This window comes from Chroicocephalus ridibundus, chromosome 8, assembly GCF_963924245.1.
Source record: "Chroicocephalus ridibundus chromosome 8, bChrRid1.1, whole genome shotgun sequence".
Lineage (NCBI taxonomy): Eukaryota > Metazoa > Chordata > Aves > Charadriiformes > Laridae > Chroicocephalus > Chroicocephalus ridibundus.
The window spans coordinates 55967297-55985207 of record NC_086291.1 but is presented as its reverse complement, the minus strand read 5'-3'; the positions used below and the strand labels follow the sequence as shown (position 1 = coordinate 55985207).

General features: G+C 37.6%; 1 protein-coding gene across 12 annotated transcripts in view; it reads left to right on the top strand.

Moving 5' to 3' along the window:
• Positions 1-17911, top strand: part of SUN1 (Sad1 and UNC84 domain containing 1) — a 35052-nt gene that overhangs the window by 9575 nt on the left and 7566 nt on the right. For 6 of the 12 annotated variants that reach the window (XM_063345300.1, XM_063345299.1, XM_063345297.1 and 3 more), the window contains 14 exons: positions 2045-2141; positions 7463-7657; positions 7992-8182; positions 9330-9356; positions 9457-9651; positions 11354-11476; positions 12481-12564; positions 12896-13006; positions 14441-14539; positions 15198-15291; positions 15408-15466; positions 16695-16840; positions 16991-17215; positions 17717-17803. In XM_063345300.1, coding sequence (XP_063201370.1) covers positions 2065-2141; positions 7463-7657; positions 7992-8182; positions 9330-9356; positions 9457-9651; positions 11354-11476; positions 12481-12564; positions 12896-13006; positions 14441-14539; positions 15198-15291; positions 15408-15466; positions 16695-16840; positions 16991-17215; positions 17717-17803 — 1713 coding nt within the window. In that variant the 5' untranslated portion in view covers positions 2045-2064. The remainder of the gene's footprint in view (positions 1-2044; positions 2142-7462; positions 7658-7991; positions 8183-9329; positions 9357-9456; positions 9652-11353; positions 11477-12480; positions 12565-12895; positions 13007-14440; positions 14540-15197; positions 15292-15407; positions 15467-16694; positions 16841-16990; positions 17216-17716; positions 17804-17911) is intronic. The other 6 variants (XM_063345294.1, XM_063345305.1, XM_063345304.1 and 3 more) reach the window with 5 other exon arrangements.

Sequence of the window (17911 nt, the reverse complement as noted above, 5' to 3'; positions counted from 1 at the left end):
GCAGTGGAGATCAGCTCCAGTGGAAACTAAACAGAGGCGTCCGTGGCTTGTGGCTTCAACAGTCTTTCTGTTGGGATGGACCAGTTTAAACAGATCAACCTTAATCATGGTTTTGAATTTCAATAGTCACATGCCTGAGACATCTGTTTTGTTATTGTTTAAAACGAGTGCTATCTGATGTTATCAGCAATCCTCCTCTTGAAATTCACTGTATTTCCACTTTTATTACTGAGGAATTGTTGCTTTCTGGTCTGTTTCCTATGACCTAAAATGAGCTCTTATTTGTTTTTAAAGTATGGCAGCAGTTGTTGTGTATTCTAGCAGTATTTGCTGCTTATTCTAGCAAGAGAATCAGACAGCTTTGCTAATACTTCTGCACTACTGATTTAAGCTTCCTCTAAACAAACAACAAATTTTATATGCAAGCCAGTGAAAGCATTATGGCTCTGGGACCAGTGAATTAAGTTTAGAAAAAGATGACTTAATAGAAATTCTTTCTCCACACACCAGTCTTTAAATATTATAAATAGCAGAAGCGAGAGACCTTAATTTTCATTATCCCCGTAAACTCATGGGAGGTGCTTGCTTTCAGAAAGCTATAATGTTTAGGCCTGTAAGTTTTGATATTTTTTTTTTAAAAAACAAGAAGGAAACTGTCTTCAGTAGTAATAGAGATAATCCTTCTGCCTTATTGATATCGGGATTTGGAGGCTACAGGTGGAGTAAGAGCATTTTAGTGTTGTGTAGAGATTTCTTTTTGAACTGCTTATTACCTGTATGTGTGACTCTGTGCTTTTTGACTATTTGTTATGTATATGTAGCTATACAAAATAACTCCTATTTCAGCATAGCAAAGTGTATCTCCAAAGTGAGATACTTGTTGAAGTTTTGATTATAAGAATTAAAGTGTAGCTAGGGGTATTTTTACCTTAGTTTAGCCTTGTCAACACAGTTGTGTGGAATATCCTTACTGCTGCTGAAACAGGAGCTGTAGATAATCTGAAAATAGACAGGATTCTGCTTTGCTAACCATGCAAATCCAGGATAGCCAAATCCCTATTTGTTAACCACAAATAACCTGCTATCAAAGAATCTTTACTAGAAAAGCAAAACATTTTTTGTGTCTAATAAACTGAGAAGGGCTTGATGTTTTTTGCAAATATTTTGAATTTAAAAGTCAAATCATACATAATACCACAAGTAGTCACCCGTGCAGCTCCACAAGTTTCTTGATATGCCAACATCAATTCTTGTTTTCTTCCTAAAATTATAAAACCTTTCAAAGAAAGCTTTACAAGTGTGGGTTGGTTTTGGGTGTGGTTTGTTTTTTTTTTTTTTTGTAAGTGGATGGCACCCTGGAAAATGTACCTAATTCTAGCCATGTGAGTCATTTTGCTGCTGGCTCTTCTCCTAGGGTGTGTGTTCAGTGTTTTTATGACAAGAATAAATTAACCGATACCAAATATTTCAATTTGATGTGAAATGAAGGAAGCTCCCTTGCTGCTTAGTGGATGGTGTTCAAAGGTTGCAGGGTAAAATAATTTGACTATATGTAAAATCTTTCTCAGGCTTCATCTGTGTTACACATGTTGGTGCACAGAACAGCCTGTGCTTTGCTCAGTGGGCTTTCAAAGCAAAACTCATTGTGAACAGACCTCAAAGTACGGCTACGTAGGTTTTCTTAAAAATCTTTATGCTTAGCTTTTGGGGATGCCAGCATAACTTAGTTCCTATGGAAGTGTTGTAGTGCAATTGTGATAACAGTTTGGCTCATATTGCAGTAATGTTCCAGAGAACTCGGAAATTGCTCAAAATAGACTAGAAAGAAAGTTGTGGTCAGAAAGATGCTGAGCTTCATGCACTGATGATAAGGGATATCTAGCACTAGCAGCAATACTGATGAAATACTGAGAGCTCCATATTTCTGGTAACGGTAGCTGTTTTATTTCGATACTTCATAACACAGGCTGAACAGTGCAAGGGCTCTTACATTGACTTTAAGTAACTTTAAGTCATTGCATTACTTTATTTTCACCTTTTACAGTATGATTTGAAACAGTCAACATGGACTTTTCACGTCTACACACGTACACTCCTCCCCATTGTCTGCCAGAGAACACTGGCTATACATATGCACTCAGGTGAGAACTCTTTTCTTCTTGTAGAGAAACTATATGTTCTCTGAATGTTGTTAATTCTGAAGAGTTTAGCTTTCATGGTAAGTAGTTGAATTCTTTGAAGAAGCATGGTTTATCTAGTCTGTTTTGAAAATAACTGCTGTGTCCTAAATGGAGGAAAGAATATATGCTGAACTAACAGGACAATGACTAAGATAATGACTCAGTGTTTATTAGTTGCTATGAATAAATGAGTCTCCACCTAGTTACAATTGCTGTTCTGTTTCTGTAAGTACGTCATCAAAATTCTTAGATGTTTTCTGGTATGTCTTGTAACTTCTGTATGTGTTTTCTTCTGTGACTTGGCAGCGTTTTCACTTCAAAACACTGATTGATATGCACTTGTTGCTACTAGTGTGGAACTTGGCAGGAATTCATGTTTGATTACTTTTTTTAGCAAAACTGCTTGTTGTGTGAATGTAAAATCTGTATTCTAATGAGCTTGCTTTTTTTCTTATATCTTTTCATTAAATTGACCATTATTAGACTGTTTGTCTTAAATCACTTCAGTTTTCTAAAAATAACTCTGTAGTGTTTGCTAGTTTCTGTATTACATATTCAATGTTGTGATGTCCATTTGAGGTTTTTTAGTATTAATAGAGCAGATTGTGGATGCTGATTTAATCTATCTAGCTTTTCCTGTTGTTAGTAGATGTATTTTGAAGCAAGAATACATCGGTAAGCCTGAGTTATTAGTTTAGGAAACTTCAAGTTTAAAAAAGAATTTTGTTCATTAGGATGCTGTATGAGTTTGCTTTTCTATTCTGTGCCTGTAGATCATTGTTGCTATGTAATGTGTTTAAAATATAGTATTTAGGTTGGAGAATACTTGGCTACTTGCCAACAAAAAAGTTGGCAAAACTAGAATTGAGATCACTAACTTAATGTTCTTGCTTTTGTGTACTCTAAAACTGTAGCGTTGTCAGTTTTCATTGGGGATCATGTGTTTTGTTTTGGGGGTTTTTTTGGATTTTTTTTTTTTTTGTTTGTTTTTTTAGCTACAGCCTGAAGTTGATAGTATTGCAGCATGGGATGTGTTTTACATTGCATCAATTAAATTGCATGTCTTCCTGAATTTTTAGAAAGACATGGGTAAAATGTTGGTTAAATACAAGTAGGTTTACTAACTTCAAGAAAAGGCATGCTGGACAATGACAGATGATTTATGTGCTCCTTCTCTGCCCCTCACCTGTGTGTATTTTGTTTATATTCTGATCTGGCTCATTCTGCCTTTGATAATTCAGTCTTTACACAATCTGTTTGTGAGTTACTTTAAAGAAATTGTCTTGTGCGTGTAGCACTGCAGAAAGAAGTACAGTGAAGTTAGATACCACAAAGTTATTAATAGAGTTGGTTATGACCTATTAATAGGATTTGTATTAATACTCACTGGGATTACTGTGTGTTCATAACTGTTTGTAGTGCTTCTGCTTTGTGCTTTTACTTCTCCAGTCCAAATCAAAAAAGCATTAAACTGATACAGCTAAATAACCTTTATCTTCCTCAAAACATAAGTCAAACTTGTGAATCTCACCCACTTGTCAACATGTAATTTACACCCCCCACTTCAGGCTGATCTTTCCTTTAGTCACTGTCATCTTTTGAAATGTGTTGTTTTTGTCAATTCGGGTACCTTTAACACTGCCTTTTCTTCACAAACATGGTTTACATTAATAAGAATTTGGGTTGGGGTGTTTTTCCTGTGTCAGGATGTAGCTTTCCGCAAAATAGTTGAATAAAATCCTTTTGGTTTTATGTGTGTTCTGGGACGGATGGAAGCAATAGCTAAACTCGTTGAGGTAATGTCCTTGGTCAGTTAATACAAGCAGTGCCCTGGTCAGAAAGCGTACAAACATTCATATACTGATTATATGCCTGCGTCCATGTTAAAGACATTTGTTTAGCTATAGTTCTGTAGGTGCATTGCATTTCTCTATTATTATCTTGAATAGTCAAGAACATTACTGCCCATTTCATTCAAAGGAATACTTACAAAATAAATAACACTTAAGGTCCTCCAGACAGAGCTATAGGTGTGCTACAATTGGCAGACCTCATTCTCATTACACTTATAAATAAACCTTAAAATTAACCCACCAGAGTCCAGGACTCTCTTCTTCTATAGAAGCTTCAGTGAAGGAGGTGTGAAGGTAATAGCTAAGAAGTTGGAAATGTAAGACTAGATCCTGTCAGCAGATCTGCCGGCAGCCATGGGAGCTGTTTGTTGGGCAAAGGAACCGGTGTCTGCACTGTTTGTGTAGGTTATCTAGGAGTGTAGGCCAATTGCATCCCACCTTTAAGATGTTTTTTGCTAGCCATACATATTTGATAGGAGGACCATCATTGTACAAGGTCATTTCTGTCCCGTGAAAGGAAAGGCAGGGTTGTTTACTGTAGTCTTTTCTGTAGAAGAAAAAAGGCCGCTTTCCAAAGCGTCGAAAAGTGAGATGGGAAGTTAGGAGGCTTCTAGATACTGTCCTGCTGACAGAGGGCAAGTAATTCACTTTAAATGTGAAGAGAGTTATCCTGCACAAGCAAGAGAGAAGCTGCCATTATTTTTTCTTTTTAGATGGTAGAGCCCAATTCCAAGCTATGTATCCAACCCAAACTGATATAAATGCTCTTTGAGATACTAAATAACAGCAAGTGTTCATAAACAGAAACAAATTGAGGCTGGTGACAGCTGTCAGCTTGTCCTGTGTACTTTGTGTTCTTGTGAATTGAGTATCTGTGAGAAACATTGGGTGAAGATGAGGAAAAGCAAATGCGTAGTGGCAAGTGTAAATAGCAAAACCGAGTTCTGAAACAACTGTTAAGGGAGGGACTCGATAGTAAACTATTGTGGCTCTGACCCTTTCAGAATGAACAACAGGAAGGGCCTTATTTAGCCCATATTCTCAATTCACATCTGTCAGGGTGCGAGCTGTCTAAACAATGTTTTTGAAAACTGTAAAAATTAATCCTTTTGAATGTAATCAAATGTAGACTAAGTCTGTTTTCACATGAGGAGGTTCCTGTCTTATTTCCTCTTCTTCCACCCAAATGTAACCAAGGATTAATAAGCATAATGTATATAGTAATGTATGCTGGGTTTGTCTTAAGCTGTGCTTAGACTTCTGCCTCGCTCAGGGCTGTGCTGCATTAGCAGGGCAGACAGATGAGACCAAGCAGGCGGTGCTGAAGACCTGACATCAAATCTGTGTACCTGTGGGCAACGGAAGAAGTTATTTTGCTGGTCTGGTCCTGAGGCCTGATTGCCGGTTTGCTGCTGGAGCAACTGGCTGCTTTCCTGCAGGGCAGTCTGGGTTAGGGTTTTTTTTTTTTTTTTCAGATGAAAGAAATGCAGTTCATGGGCTCTAACACAGTCCCATCCATCTTATGGGCTTTACTTTGCATTGTGGAGCAATCAATAAACCTACTTCTAAAGCACACCCACCTTGTCAGAACTGAATCATTACTGTAAGTGTAGCTACTAGGCCTTCTGATGTTAACTTACTTGTATGCCAAATTAATCATGGGGGCTGAGGGGAGACCTTCTCACTCTTAGCTGCCTGAAAGGAGGTTGTGGTGAGGTGGAGATTGGTCTCTTCTTCCACATAACAAGGATAGGACAAGAGGAAATGGCTTCAAGTTATGCCAGGGGAGGTTTTGATTGGATATCAGGAAAAATTTCTTCACTGAAAGGGTGGTCAAGTATTGGAATAGGCTACCCAGGGACGTGGTTGAGTTGCCATCCTTGGAGGTAATTAAAAGATGTGTAGACGTGGTGCTGAGGGACATGGCTTAGTGGTAACTTGGCAGCACTAGGTTAATGGTTGGACTTGATGATCTTAAAGGTCTTTTCCAACCTAAATGAATCCGATTCTATAATACATATCATAATATTCTTTCGTAATGTTCTGGGGGTCTTTAACGGTTCTATATGAAAACTATTTCCATTAAACTGTTTTTGCACAAATATCTTTTATAGTAGCTGTTTATATGTATTTTTAAAGGGAAAGCTTTCATTTCAAATACAGATTGCGCAGTAGAATCTACTCATTCAGACCTAATTTGCTTGCTTGTTTTTGGTTATTATTTTGGGGAGAAGGAGCTGAGCAATACCTTGCTCAGCTCTTCTTTTAAAAGAAAACAAATGAAAAACCCAGGAATATTGAAGTAAATGCGGTTACAGCTCTGTATATCCCTGTGGCCCAAGGTGGGGACAGGCTCTGTAGGAAAGCTGGCCTAGAGCACTTAGTGTGTAGATATTTTGGGTCACAGTGCTGAGTGGGTCTAGGACCTGGCCTCCTCCTGCACGATACACTGTGACAACAAGCTCTGCTCAATTACACAACTGAGTGTTTCCTTTGGCTGTAAGTAGGAGTATTCTACCTTAGGCTAAACTTATGTTTTAGTAAATGTACTTCTTACTGACTCCTCTGTTAAATCCGTTTGTATTTGCCTTGTATTGCTGCTTTGTCTTTATTATAAGTTTTTTGTGGAGGTTCTGAGAGAATCGAGTGTAAAAGTGTGGAGTAGAGTTCCTGGGGTAATGATGTGAAGCTTGTCTACATGTAAACTTGGCTCTGTAGGATAAAACAGAGAAAAACAGATGAAAGACTCTAAACATTTATTTGTACAGAGTTAAATATTTCCAATTACTTGCATTAAATTAAGAAGTCTTTTAAAAGCACTTTTTAAAAAGTAATAGTAGTTAAACTAATGTAGCCGAAGTAGGGAAGCCTTTAAGTATCTTAAAGGGGGGAAGTTCCTGCTTGTTGGGAGATGAAAATTCGGAGTAGTGTGGCATATGGATCTTTGGTTCTCAAAACAAGGAATTGACAAACACAAAATAAATAAGAAAACCAAAACTTTGACTATAAATGAATCTTTACCTTGCAGCTTAGAGTGCATCATGATTTTTAATTTGCTGCTAGGCGTGGTGAAGAAATTGTGTCATGAATAGCTTCCTTTCTCAAATTGGTCCCAAAAGGACTGTTTGTCTGAGGCTGTAGAACGAATGCTTGCTCTGGCTCAACTTCAAATATGGTTTCCATGGTGGTTGTTTCTTTCTGTGATTTGCTTTCAGTTGTTAAACTTGTAATATGAATTGCTTAAGAGAACCTTGGACGCTTACATACTTCTAAATTATTTGGGTTACATGGCGCATCTTGTGGGAATTGCTCCGTAACCCCAGATAAACTGCTTTTAGTGGAAATTTAGACGAACTTGAAGGGCATGTTTCTTACTAGGGAAATTTTCCCTTAAACTCTGGTAACTTTGCTGTTCTTATTTTGCTGCAGTTCAAGTTATTCTTCATCTGCTTTGGATTTTGAGACTGAAAACAAAATAGATCCAGTATTTGATTCACCAAGAATGTCACGGCGTAGTTTACGGTTAGCTGCTGCGGGATTTAATAAATCAGATGATGCACGAAATGATACCCTTCATGACAGCTCTTATGCTGGAAACATGTCCTTCGGAATACAGTCTTCTAAGTAAGCATTTTTTATCATACAAGTTAATTTATTGGTTGCAGTCTTGAGGCTTCCTATTGGAACGTGATAGTCAGACGTAGGTTACCTACCGTTTTAGTCTTTGTTCTCAATGTTTACTGCCATACTTTGAAAATTACGTTCATCGTGTGGCTTGCAATGAAGCCTTTGCAAAAGTATTGGTGCTTGAATGTGAGGATTTTCTTTTAAGCCTGATTTGAGCTGTCTGGTCCTGTCAGCGTTAAAATACCTTGACTTTTTTTCATTTAAAATGAGAGACGAAGAGAAACTTGCATCTTTAGTGCTATGTCTTATTCATCTTTGCTTTGTTTCCTAGGACGATGAAGCAACGCAAAAGTATGAATAAACAATCTGGCAGTGTAAGACACACGCCGAGGAAAAATCTATCCAGCTCTTCCATTTTTAGCCAAAGCAGTTTCAATAGCCATGCCAGTGACGCGTCAATGGTATCCACTGTATTGGATGAATCTTTGATTCGAGAGCAGACAGAAGTTGATCATTTCTGGGGTAGGTAATCATTGCCGTTGCTCATATCAGACTGTGAAAACGGCTTATGGTTTGGTGCATATAAACATATGTCCGCATCTTCCCTCTTTTCCCCATGCATTTTTCCATCCTGCCCTCAAATGTGTGCATGTACTTAATCTTCTGCTGTAGATGTCTGCTTGCTAAAATGCCTACTGGAAATTCACAGTCCGGTCTGTAAACTTGATTTACTGGCATAGGCAGCATCAGGACACACTGCACAGTCAAGTTAATATGTCAGGCAAATGTATACAATTTCGTGATGCAATACCACAGATTAAATAGTTGTAAATATCTCTTTATCATTACTTTCTTCAAAATGTGCGTAAAGTACTGTATTTAAAAAAACGCAAACATGTAACTTTTCTTTGAAAGGATAAAGGAAAAGCTTTTTTTTTTTTTTGTTTATAGGCAGAAGTGTGTTTCAATTTAACATAACTTAATCTGAAAGTTTCAAATTAGTGGCACTTAAAGATTTCCTGAGAGGGTGTTTGTGTGTGACTGGTTTGGTTTTGCGAATATATACAAGTATGCCTTTCTGGAACCTACTTTTTTCATTGAAGAGGGAAAATATGTGAGTTGTCTACCTAAAGTATTGTCTAGGTAAAGTGTTGCGTAGGAGAACAACAACTTGTTAGATCTCCAATGAGACTGTTTGTTTCTAGTCAGTATGCTTGTGACCTTCCCAGAGTCCTAATGCGAAGAATTGTTTCAATCTTAGTAGAACACGTTCTAAACTTTCGGTTACCTGACTCTTAACACAGGATCTTAAAATACAGTAGTACCAAAGTAGTTACCAAGCAACAGAAACAGCATAAGCTTGTAATTAGCTGCTTTAAAGTCACATGGGAGCTAAGAAAAGGTGTAGCTGTCATTCACAGTCTGCCGCTTCCATGGTAGAATTCTTTTCACTGTTACCCTACCACATTAATGTCTGAATGTATGGATCTGTTCGTGTGGTGGATGGCAGAATGTTAAGAATTAGAATACTAATCATAAAGTACCTTTTCTTTGCAGTCTTAAAATTAGTGTGACTTCTAATTTGAGTTCACATCAGGTATCATAGTTGATTACAGGATTAAAGGACTTCCTTGTATTTGGGACTAAATTTTTTTTTTTTCTTTTGAAGGCCTTGATGATGAAGGTGACCCTAAAGGTAACTACGCTTTGCTTTTCCTTCCACATTCTGTTTAATGGTAACTAGTGATGACAATACTGATGCCAATGCTCGGTGTGTTTTACTCTTGGTTTGCTAGGTAGTGATACTACACTGACACAGGGAAACGGCGATCTAGCAGCAGCAGAAATGCAGACCACAATGATCAATGGCTACACATGCAATGACTGCAGCATGCTTTCGGAACGGAAGGAGGTTCTCACAGCATACTCAGCTTCTCATGTGCCAACTTCCAGAATTTACTCCAGGGACAGGAGCCAGAAACATGCATCTAGTAAGTTACTTTCTCTTCTGTCTTGTCTGGATAGCAGAATGTTATACAGCTTAGTTGATGCATTTTCCATGTAGTGTTATTTAAGTACTTTTACTACCCTGCTAAATTTACCAATAACTAAATTTTAGAGATCAGCGTATATGAAATACCTTTTTCTATATCAGTTGAAACTTTATGTACGTGTCAGCTTTTGATATATAATTACCTACTTTTTTCAATGCTGCTGTAGGAATGAAAAAATTTCAAAATGAGAATGCCGTGATATCTTAACAAGCTGTATTTCCAAATTGATTTGGAACACAATAGGCTATTCCAACCACCAATGATAGTAAGAGTCTCCTAATCTGGTATTGGATCTACATCTGTTTACTATGTTTTTGGTCAGGGTTTTCAGACAAACTTTTTCTACACAGTCTGGTGGGTTTTTTTCTGACATGATTTGAACTGTCAGGATTGAGCCAAATTATTACTTTGCAGTGCTTCTGTTTTATCCATGAAATGTCTGAGAGGTGATACCTTCCTACTGTGGTTTTTTTTTTCTCCTCACTTAACCTTCCAGCTTATTAGAGTGTTTTTAGAAGCTAAACTTCAACTACTTGAAAAACTGATTCCAAATAGACTTCCTAGTGACTGCATTCCTAAAGCTCGAAAACAAATGACTCAGCTGTAAGTAAGGGTCTGCCTCTCCAAGGCAATCTCTATTCTGAGGATGGTTGTCCTCAAGGTCCTGACTTCTTGCATAGCATCTTTAATTTCTTCATGGTTGGTGGTCCTCTGTTACCATGAAGAAGTTGTTTCTTGAGTGGCCTTGAATTAGAAAGAATCCCCCCAATTTGGGGATTCTGTAGGTGTGTTACTCTTCAATGACGTCTGTTTTCAGTAGCAAGAAATCGGTTTGGATGAACTACAATGTGTGACTTCAAATGCTTTGAGGCAAGCATTTCTTTTTGGTAAATGGGTAGCACAGGCAGGAGTTCTGTTGGCTTAGTATAATGAACTAAAAGTGACACTGTATGAAAACACTTTTCTGTGCTCCTGAGTTTGTATTCACACAGGAGAATTTTACAGGGAACTCATCTTTGTACATTCCTTTGAACTTTAATCCCGTAGTTTGAGTTAAACTTGAGGAGGATGGGAGAAGGGGCACACGCTCTAGGAAAGGAGCAATACGGGGGACTGCAGTTTTGTTCCTGTGGCTCTGAAGAAGTGTCTGTCTCTAGCAGTTGAGGCAGACCACTGCCGTAACTTCCTCCAGTGTACCAAATGGAACAATGTAAAGGCACAGAAGGTGGGAAGTCCTCACCCTTTCAAATCCAAAATAAGAAAGTAGCTTGTCTCTTTGGAGCTGTGACCCACAAAATTAGTATCGATAGCTCACATCATTAAGAAATCCTGAGTTCTGTACGCAAGGAATTCATTACTACTTGGAGTTCTTAATTCTCACTAAGAAAAGGTATTCGTGCTGAAATCATACATTCTGTCTTGTAGGCGTTTTCCCTAGGATGTGTAGTTCTTAAAAAGCTTTGCTGTAATATATAGTGCATCCAGACTTTTGAAACTGCCCTTGCTTAAGTTCTTACTCCTGGATAAACAGCGGCTTTCCATGCTTTGTCCTCACTGTTTCACAAACAACTGGTCACCAGAGAACAGAAGTATGGCTTTATGTAGGTGAATAATTTGTATTCACACTTCTTTTCAATAGGAGGAACCTATTTCTACACGAGTAAGATTCTGCGATTGGTCAAACATGCTGCAGCATCTTTTGCATCACTATTAGTACAACTATTTCAAATGGTTTTGCTGAAGCTGGGTTATGAATTTAAAGGTACCTTTTCAGTTGTCTTCCTTGGTCTCCACACAAAGCTGGAGTGTGTGTCGGTTGTTTTTTTTCCTTACAGGCTTCATCTTTGGCACTACTGTGGTCTTTTTTTTCTATAATCTTTTGTCTGGCTCCCATCTTTCTCCCTTTTTTAATTATCTCAGTTGTGCTACCGTTTTCTTGCTTTCCCTTTGTTTTGAAGTATCAGGATTCACATATGTGAGATCTGTCTTACAGTTAAGATTCATGTGTTGATTTTTACTAGGAAGTGGTAGAAAGCAGTGTTTAAATTGAGAAACTTAAGTTGATTTTTAAAAACTGTTTGGTGTCAAATTCTAACTTTCGTCTTCAGGTTTGGGCTATCTTATTACTCTTAAGCTCACTGTGCACTTAAAGCTTGATTATCTCTGTCTCGCAAAACTAAAGCTGCCATCATCACTCTGCACTACTCTGAAGCACATCTTGTTTTCTTTGAAAATGTTCAGTTGTTCTTTGGTGCTTTCTCTTTTATAATACATGCTCTATGAGTGAAGCTAAATTGCCATAGGCAGAAGGTAACTGATTTTTGTGTGTGAATAAAACTCCTTTCTCTCCTGTTCTCTCTGTGTCCGTGCCTAATAATTTGTTAATGCTCTCTTCTCCAGTCTTAAGATCTTTGGTAAAATCAACACTAAGATGTAACAGTTGGCCCATTTGACAGGATGATGGGAATAGGGACTCAGGATTTGATGAGTTGTTACTTGGGACTTTTTTACTAACTTTGCTATCTGAAAAGAAGCAGAAAAGTTTTTGAACCGAAAGGTTCTCTCTTACTTAAAGAAGAAGAAATAAGATTGGACAGAGTAGGCTTCTTCCTTGATCATTTTTCAGGTTTCCTGTGGGTAACCTGGCTTTAATAGTGAACCAAGCCAGTCTAGCTAAAATCTGCATATATGATAGCTGAAACGTGCATATGTGAAAGGCTTTGAACTTGAGTTACATTCCACGTATGCTTTTTGAATGTGTTGCAGCTCACTCAGACTACTGTGGAAGCATGAATGTAAAGGAGTTTTACAGAGAAGATAGCCATCTTGGTGTAAATGAGGAGTCAATATGTAAGTATAATGATTGGTGGTGTCTTTTAGCCTTGGGCTGTACACCAGGCTGTTGCTATAGTAGTAATGTCAGATGCCCCAGGACTCTGTGGAAGCTACAAAGTAGACGTTTGTTTTGCGACTTAGATGTTGGGGGCCAGGGGGGGCGGAAACAGTGGTTGCCTGGTGTACTGTAGTATTTCCCCAAGCAAGTTTTATTCCACTGAAGTTTGCTTAGTGGTTTTTGGTTTGCTAACTGATATCATGAAATAGACTTGTTCAAGTTATCTTGTAACAATCTTGATTTGATCCTGGCTTTGTCCCATTAATCGACTGTTACCACAACCAACAGGTGATGACTGTAAGGGGAAGAAACACCTTGAAATACACACCACAGACCACATGCAATCCTCATGGGCTAAAAGGGTAGCAAGGACCATTTGGCACACCTTTTCTTATGCAGGTTGACTTGGACCTTTTTTCTTTTGCTTTTATTTTGCATTGCAATCTCACAATGTTAATCATTCATACTGTTTTGCGTTGTTTGGTTTTTTTTACCTTCATCTATCAAAGTAGATTAAAAAAGTGTAAAGTGTTTAAAAATTAATTTACTTAACACCTTTCCTGTTTGACTTCTTACTCTGATACTGACTTTTGTACAAGCTTGTCAGACTGCTTACCTGTTAGTTAAAAACACAGTGTAGGGACAGCATATGCCTTCAATGTTAGCAAGAACAAGTCAGATTGTTAATTTTTTGCACTTTTGGGGAAGTCTGTACTCTGGATAGGTTGAAAAGCTGCCTTTAACTGAAAGCAAGGTGTGAGGAAATGGTGTGCGGATTATTTGAATAAAGGGGTTTTAACGTTTTATTTTTGTTCTAGTGATAGTCAATTTTTACAGGAATCTTATATAGGGATAGAATCTTCCTGTGAGATGAGCGTTCCCTAGCTTGAATGACAGAGGCATCAAGAATCTGTTGAGTGCTCTTTATTCAGCAAAGGAAAATGAGTTGAGACTCTTCAAGTCACCTAAATGCTTTGCAAAATATTGGGTTGGTATATCTATAATCCCTCAGATTAACCCAGAGGTATCTGCTAATCTGAAAATGTAGGATTATTTTCTAAATGTGTACTACGTAGTTTGTTCTGTAGAATGAACAGTCCTAGTCTTGGATATAGTAACTGTTGGCTTCAGTGGGCTTTAAGTTACAGCATTTTGGTTTAGTGCATTGTTTTTTATGTTGCTGCTGTTGGTTTTGTTTTAGTTTTTTCTCTCTCTTTTTTTTTTTTTTTTGGGACTCCCAAACTGCCATGCTGAAGATCCTTGGGAACATCTACTGCTTGTAACTTTTAGAAGGGAATATTTTCTATTATTTATTAGTATTTCTTGGACATCATTATATAATTTTTTTCACTAGGATTTAAAATTTTTAATTGTTCCCTCTTCTTCTACACGTGAACCTAGATAACAAACTCAATGTATAATTCGGAAGAAATTAGATGCTTTTAAAGTAGTGATGTTCTTCAAACTTGTTTTTATGGTAGTACTTTTTTTCCTGTTCTCTTATACTTAGGATGGCATTGTTAGATAAACACGCTACAAAATGTAAACTTTTTGTTGATTTTTGGAAAAGTGGTATTCTAACTGCACAGGTGCTGTTGATCTTTATATGGGAGAATTCTCTTTCTAAGTTGTCTTCGTATTTATTAGTGGTTTGCTTTGATTTTTTTTTAAATAGTAAAGAACCAAGTTTGTAGATTACTGAAAGGTATGGTTTAAAATTATGCAGAACATGTAATGGGCAGAGAATTGAGTCTGGTTTACTGCATGTACTGCGAAAGAATCTGAAGCTTATTTATGTATGTTACCACATAGAGTTAATTTGTTATAACCTAGGTTACTTTATGCTTCACGTGTTGCGAAAAGTGGGAGCAACGGGATGGCTGGTGTCTCAGAAGGTGTTGTCTCTACTTTGGCTGGCCATTCTTTCTCCAGGTTACTATCCTAATCCGTGTGTGTGTGCGTTGCCTTTTGACAAACTAGGAATCTGCAGTGTGTGGCTTACACTAGTTCAACCATGCTTATGCTGTAGCTTTTGTATCTTGAAACGCATGTGCTACTTTACTTTCTTTACTGACCAAAATATGCTTCATGAGAGGGTATGCCTCTGTTCACGGGCATAATGGGAGACTAACCAGGCTATTTCATGAGGGAATGAGTGTGTGAATAGCACAGAAGATGGGGTGTCAAGAATAATGGGGTGTGTTGGGGTTGGTAGTTGCTTCCTATCATGGTATTCCTCTTAGCAAAAAGTGATGCTGCTAACCTGTGCATTTCTTGAAACATACCGAGGTCTGCAGTGCATGCCAACTTGGATTCAAGCATTAATACTGAATTTCTGGCAGGATTGCGTTGTTATAACAAATAAGCATTTCATCTTTTTGCATGACTGTTGTTTGTCTTGAGTAGCTGATGTTGTAATGCTGTCAGACTTGTGATATCTAGATGTTAATAGGCTGCACATGTTGCCTGTACTCATTAATTTCTTTGCTGTGCAAAGTATTCTTGGTCACAATTGCATGTCCCTCTGCTTGGTTTCTCTGAACATGTGCTGCAGTAATTACATTTCACACTACCACTTTTTGTCTTCTAGGGAGGGCAGCTTCTGGCTTGTTCAGGTTGCTTAGAACTGGGTGGTATCAACTTGTTACTCTGATGTCTTTGCTTAAGGTGTTTCTTCTTAGAAGGTGTGTATCCTTTGAAAAAATCATTTTGTAAGCAAATTATTTACCCATTATAATAAAAAACAATAAAATATGGTAAATGTATTGTTTCTAGTAAACTTTCCTCTCTCTGTCTCTAGATGCCTTCCAAAGATCTACAAGCTATTACTGTTTCTTATCCCACTCCTGTTTCTACTAGGTATGTGCATCACTTAGCTATAATACAAATGGGGGTATGCTTACTACAGCTGTTCCAAAATAGCATTTTTAGTTGAACTTTCAGTTTATGAAGAAGATGCAGAAACAAAAAAGAGCAAGTTTGTTTGTGAACAGGGCAGTAATTCAAACTTTCAAAGTACTGACAAGTCAGTGAGCTTTCCCCTTACCATGAATGGAATACCCTTGAGTTCATAGAGCTATTTTGACAGACAGAGTGGGTGAGTAAATAAATGCACTGAAGACCTTTTTTTTCTTTTTTTTTTAACCTCCCTTCATGGGAATAGCAATGAGCTTATAAAGAGCAGGCTGCGTACTGATTGCTTTGAGTGTTGTTGATCTTGGTAAAAGTATATTTAAGTTCTTTTACCAATTCATCCTAAATCTTTCCTTTGCTCTAGGCCATTTTAAGCACACTTAGTTGCTTAAAATACTGCTATTTAGACTGGTTAGTTGACAATATTCCAGGCCAGCTGTCTAATTTGAAATAAACAAAGTCAGTTTAAAATATTTAATGAAAGTGCTGGGCTGTTTCTGAAAAGCAGTTTCGTGTCTTTGCATGTCCTAAAACACTTGTAACTATTTTGGGGAGAATATGAAGCTTCTCAGAAACTTACAGTGGAGATTCAAAATCCTCTGTACTAGGGAGAATAAGAAAGGAAGAAGTTACCCCGTGTAGAAAATGCTGCTACTTCTCACTAAGATATTGCAAAAATAAGTGTGATCTTTGTGAAATGCTGGATTGTTTCCATGGAAGCCTAAGTTTCCTCCAACTTTTATTAGATATTTTGCAATGTGGCATGTATTAAGTAGGATATAAGGCAAGATATTTTTCCACTGAGATAAAAAGCAGCATTTACATCTGCCTTCAGTGAGCAAGGCCTGTCTAATCAGTAAATGAGATCTAGGTCCCAGGAAGCAGTAGTATGAGAGTAAGGATATACCATGATATATAAGCGCAGGTTGTCTGCCTTGCAACTGTGTGATGGTACTGATGGATGTTCCCTAATATTCTTGAGTGCTTGATTTAACAATTTTAAAGCTGGTGCCCACTTATTTTTGTTTAGACTGGAGTAGTGTCCACTGTGTGACATCTGCCTTGCAAACTGAAGGTAGCTTGTGTCCTTAAGAAAGAAGGTGTTTTGTAGATATAAGCAGTCTTAAGGGAGAATTCTCTTGAACACCCTTTTTGCTTTTTGTTTCTGATGTAGGTGTATGGTTCTGGGGGTTTGGTGGCTTTGTTTCATTATTACCTGCATTGAACTGGACAAGAATTGATAGAATACAGAGAACCGATGACTCTGTTCGGGTTCCTGAGCCACAGGCTGATTCCTTTCACTCTGTACAACCCCCAAAGGTAAGGGGGAACAGTCCAGGGAAGAACTCTTGTATCTTTTAAGACTTATTAACTCGCATGTCTTCAGTATTTTGCAATAACTACTTGATATATGAGAGTAACATAAATAACTTGATTTTTATATATTTTAAAAAAATCTTTATACCTTAGGATACCATAAGCATCTTTGATTCTGGTCGTATAAGTGAGCTGGAAAAGCAAATGGCCTTCGTGTCTGACAGATGCCATCACCATGATGAAGAATATAGCAAAGTGATGCTTCTACTCCGTAACCTTCAAGATCAGGTTGCCCAGATGAGCGACAAAAGTGAAACATTGAAGCTAATACAAAATGTGATGGGTCAACACCTTAAAGATATGAAACTGGAGGAAAAGGTAAGATAATTATTGATGCTTTCTGATACTGATCAAAGTATTCTGTTTTTATAATGGGGATTATTAGCAATTTGACTTTAGGATTCTTTTTCTGTTACAGAATTAACTGATAGGTAATAAAAGCCAGGGAGTAGTCACTGGCATTCATTCCTCCTTTGTTATTGTTGACAAAGAATTGATTCCAGATAGCTGGTCTAAAGTAGAATCTTACATTGTTGAAAAGCATCTGGATTTATCCCGTTTTCATACAGAGAAAGAAGACTGTAGGAAGGGCTAGTGACAAAGAAGGGGTTTTGTGGTAAAATTCCCTGTGTATAACCCCTACTACTGCTGAATCGGGCATTTATATTTATTACAGATTCTATAATTTCTCACCTCCCTGCAGGATAAGTCACTTAAGCAATCACAGAATTACATCAAAATTATGCTTTGTAGAAAATATGAATTATGCTATTTGTACTCCAAAAGAAAATACACCATGCTTTTTCCCTATTTTTTAAGACTGACTTCCTGGCTTTACATCAAGAACATGAGTTCCGCATCCTGACACTGGAAGACCTTCTTGCAAAACTCTCTGCTGAATCCAAGGTACAGAGAGTTAGCTTTGCTGACTTGCTCTGATTGTAACCCGTTGATAAAATAGACTGATTTCAGGTTTTTGTTGGCTGTCCCAAACCCCAGTTTGTTTTACTGTAG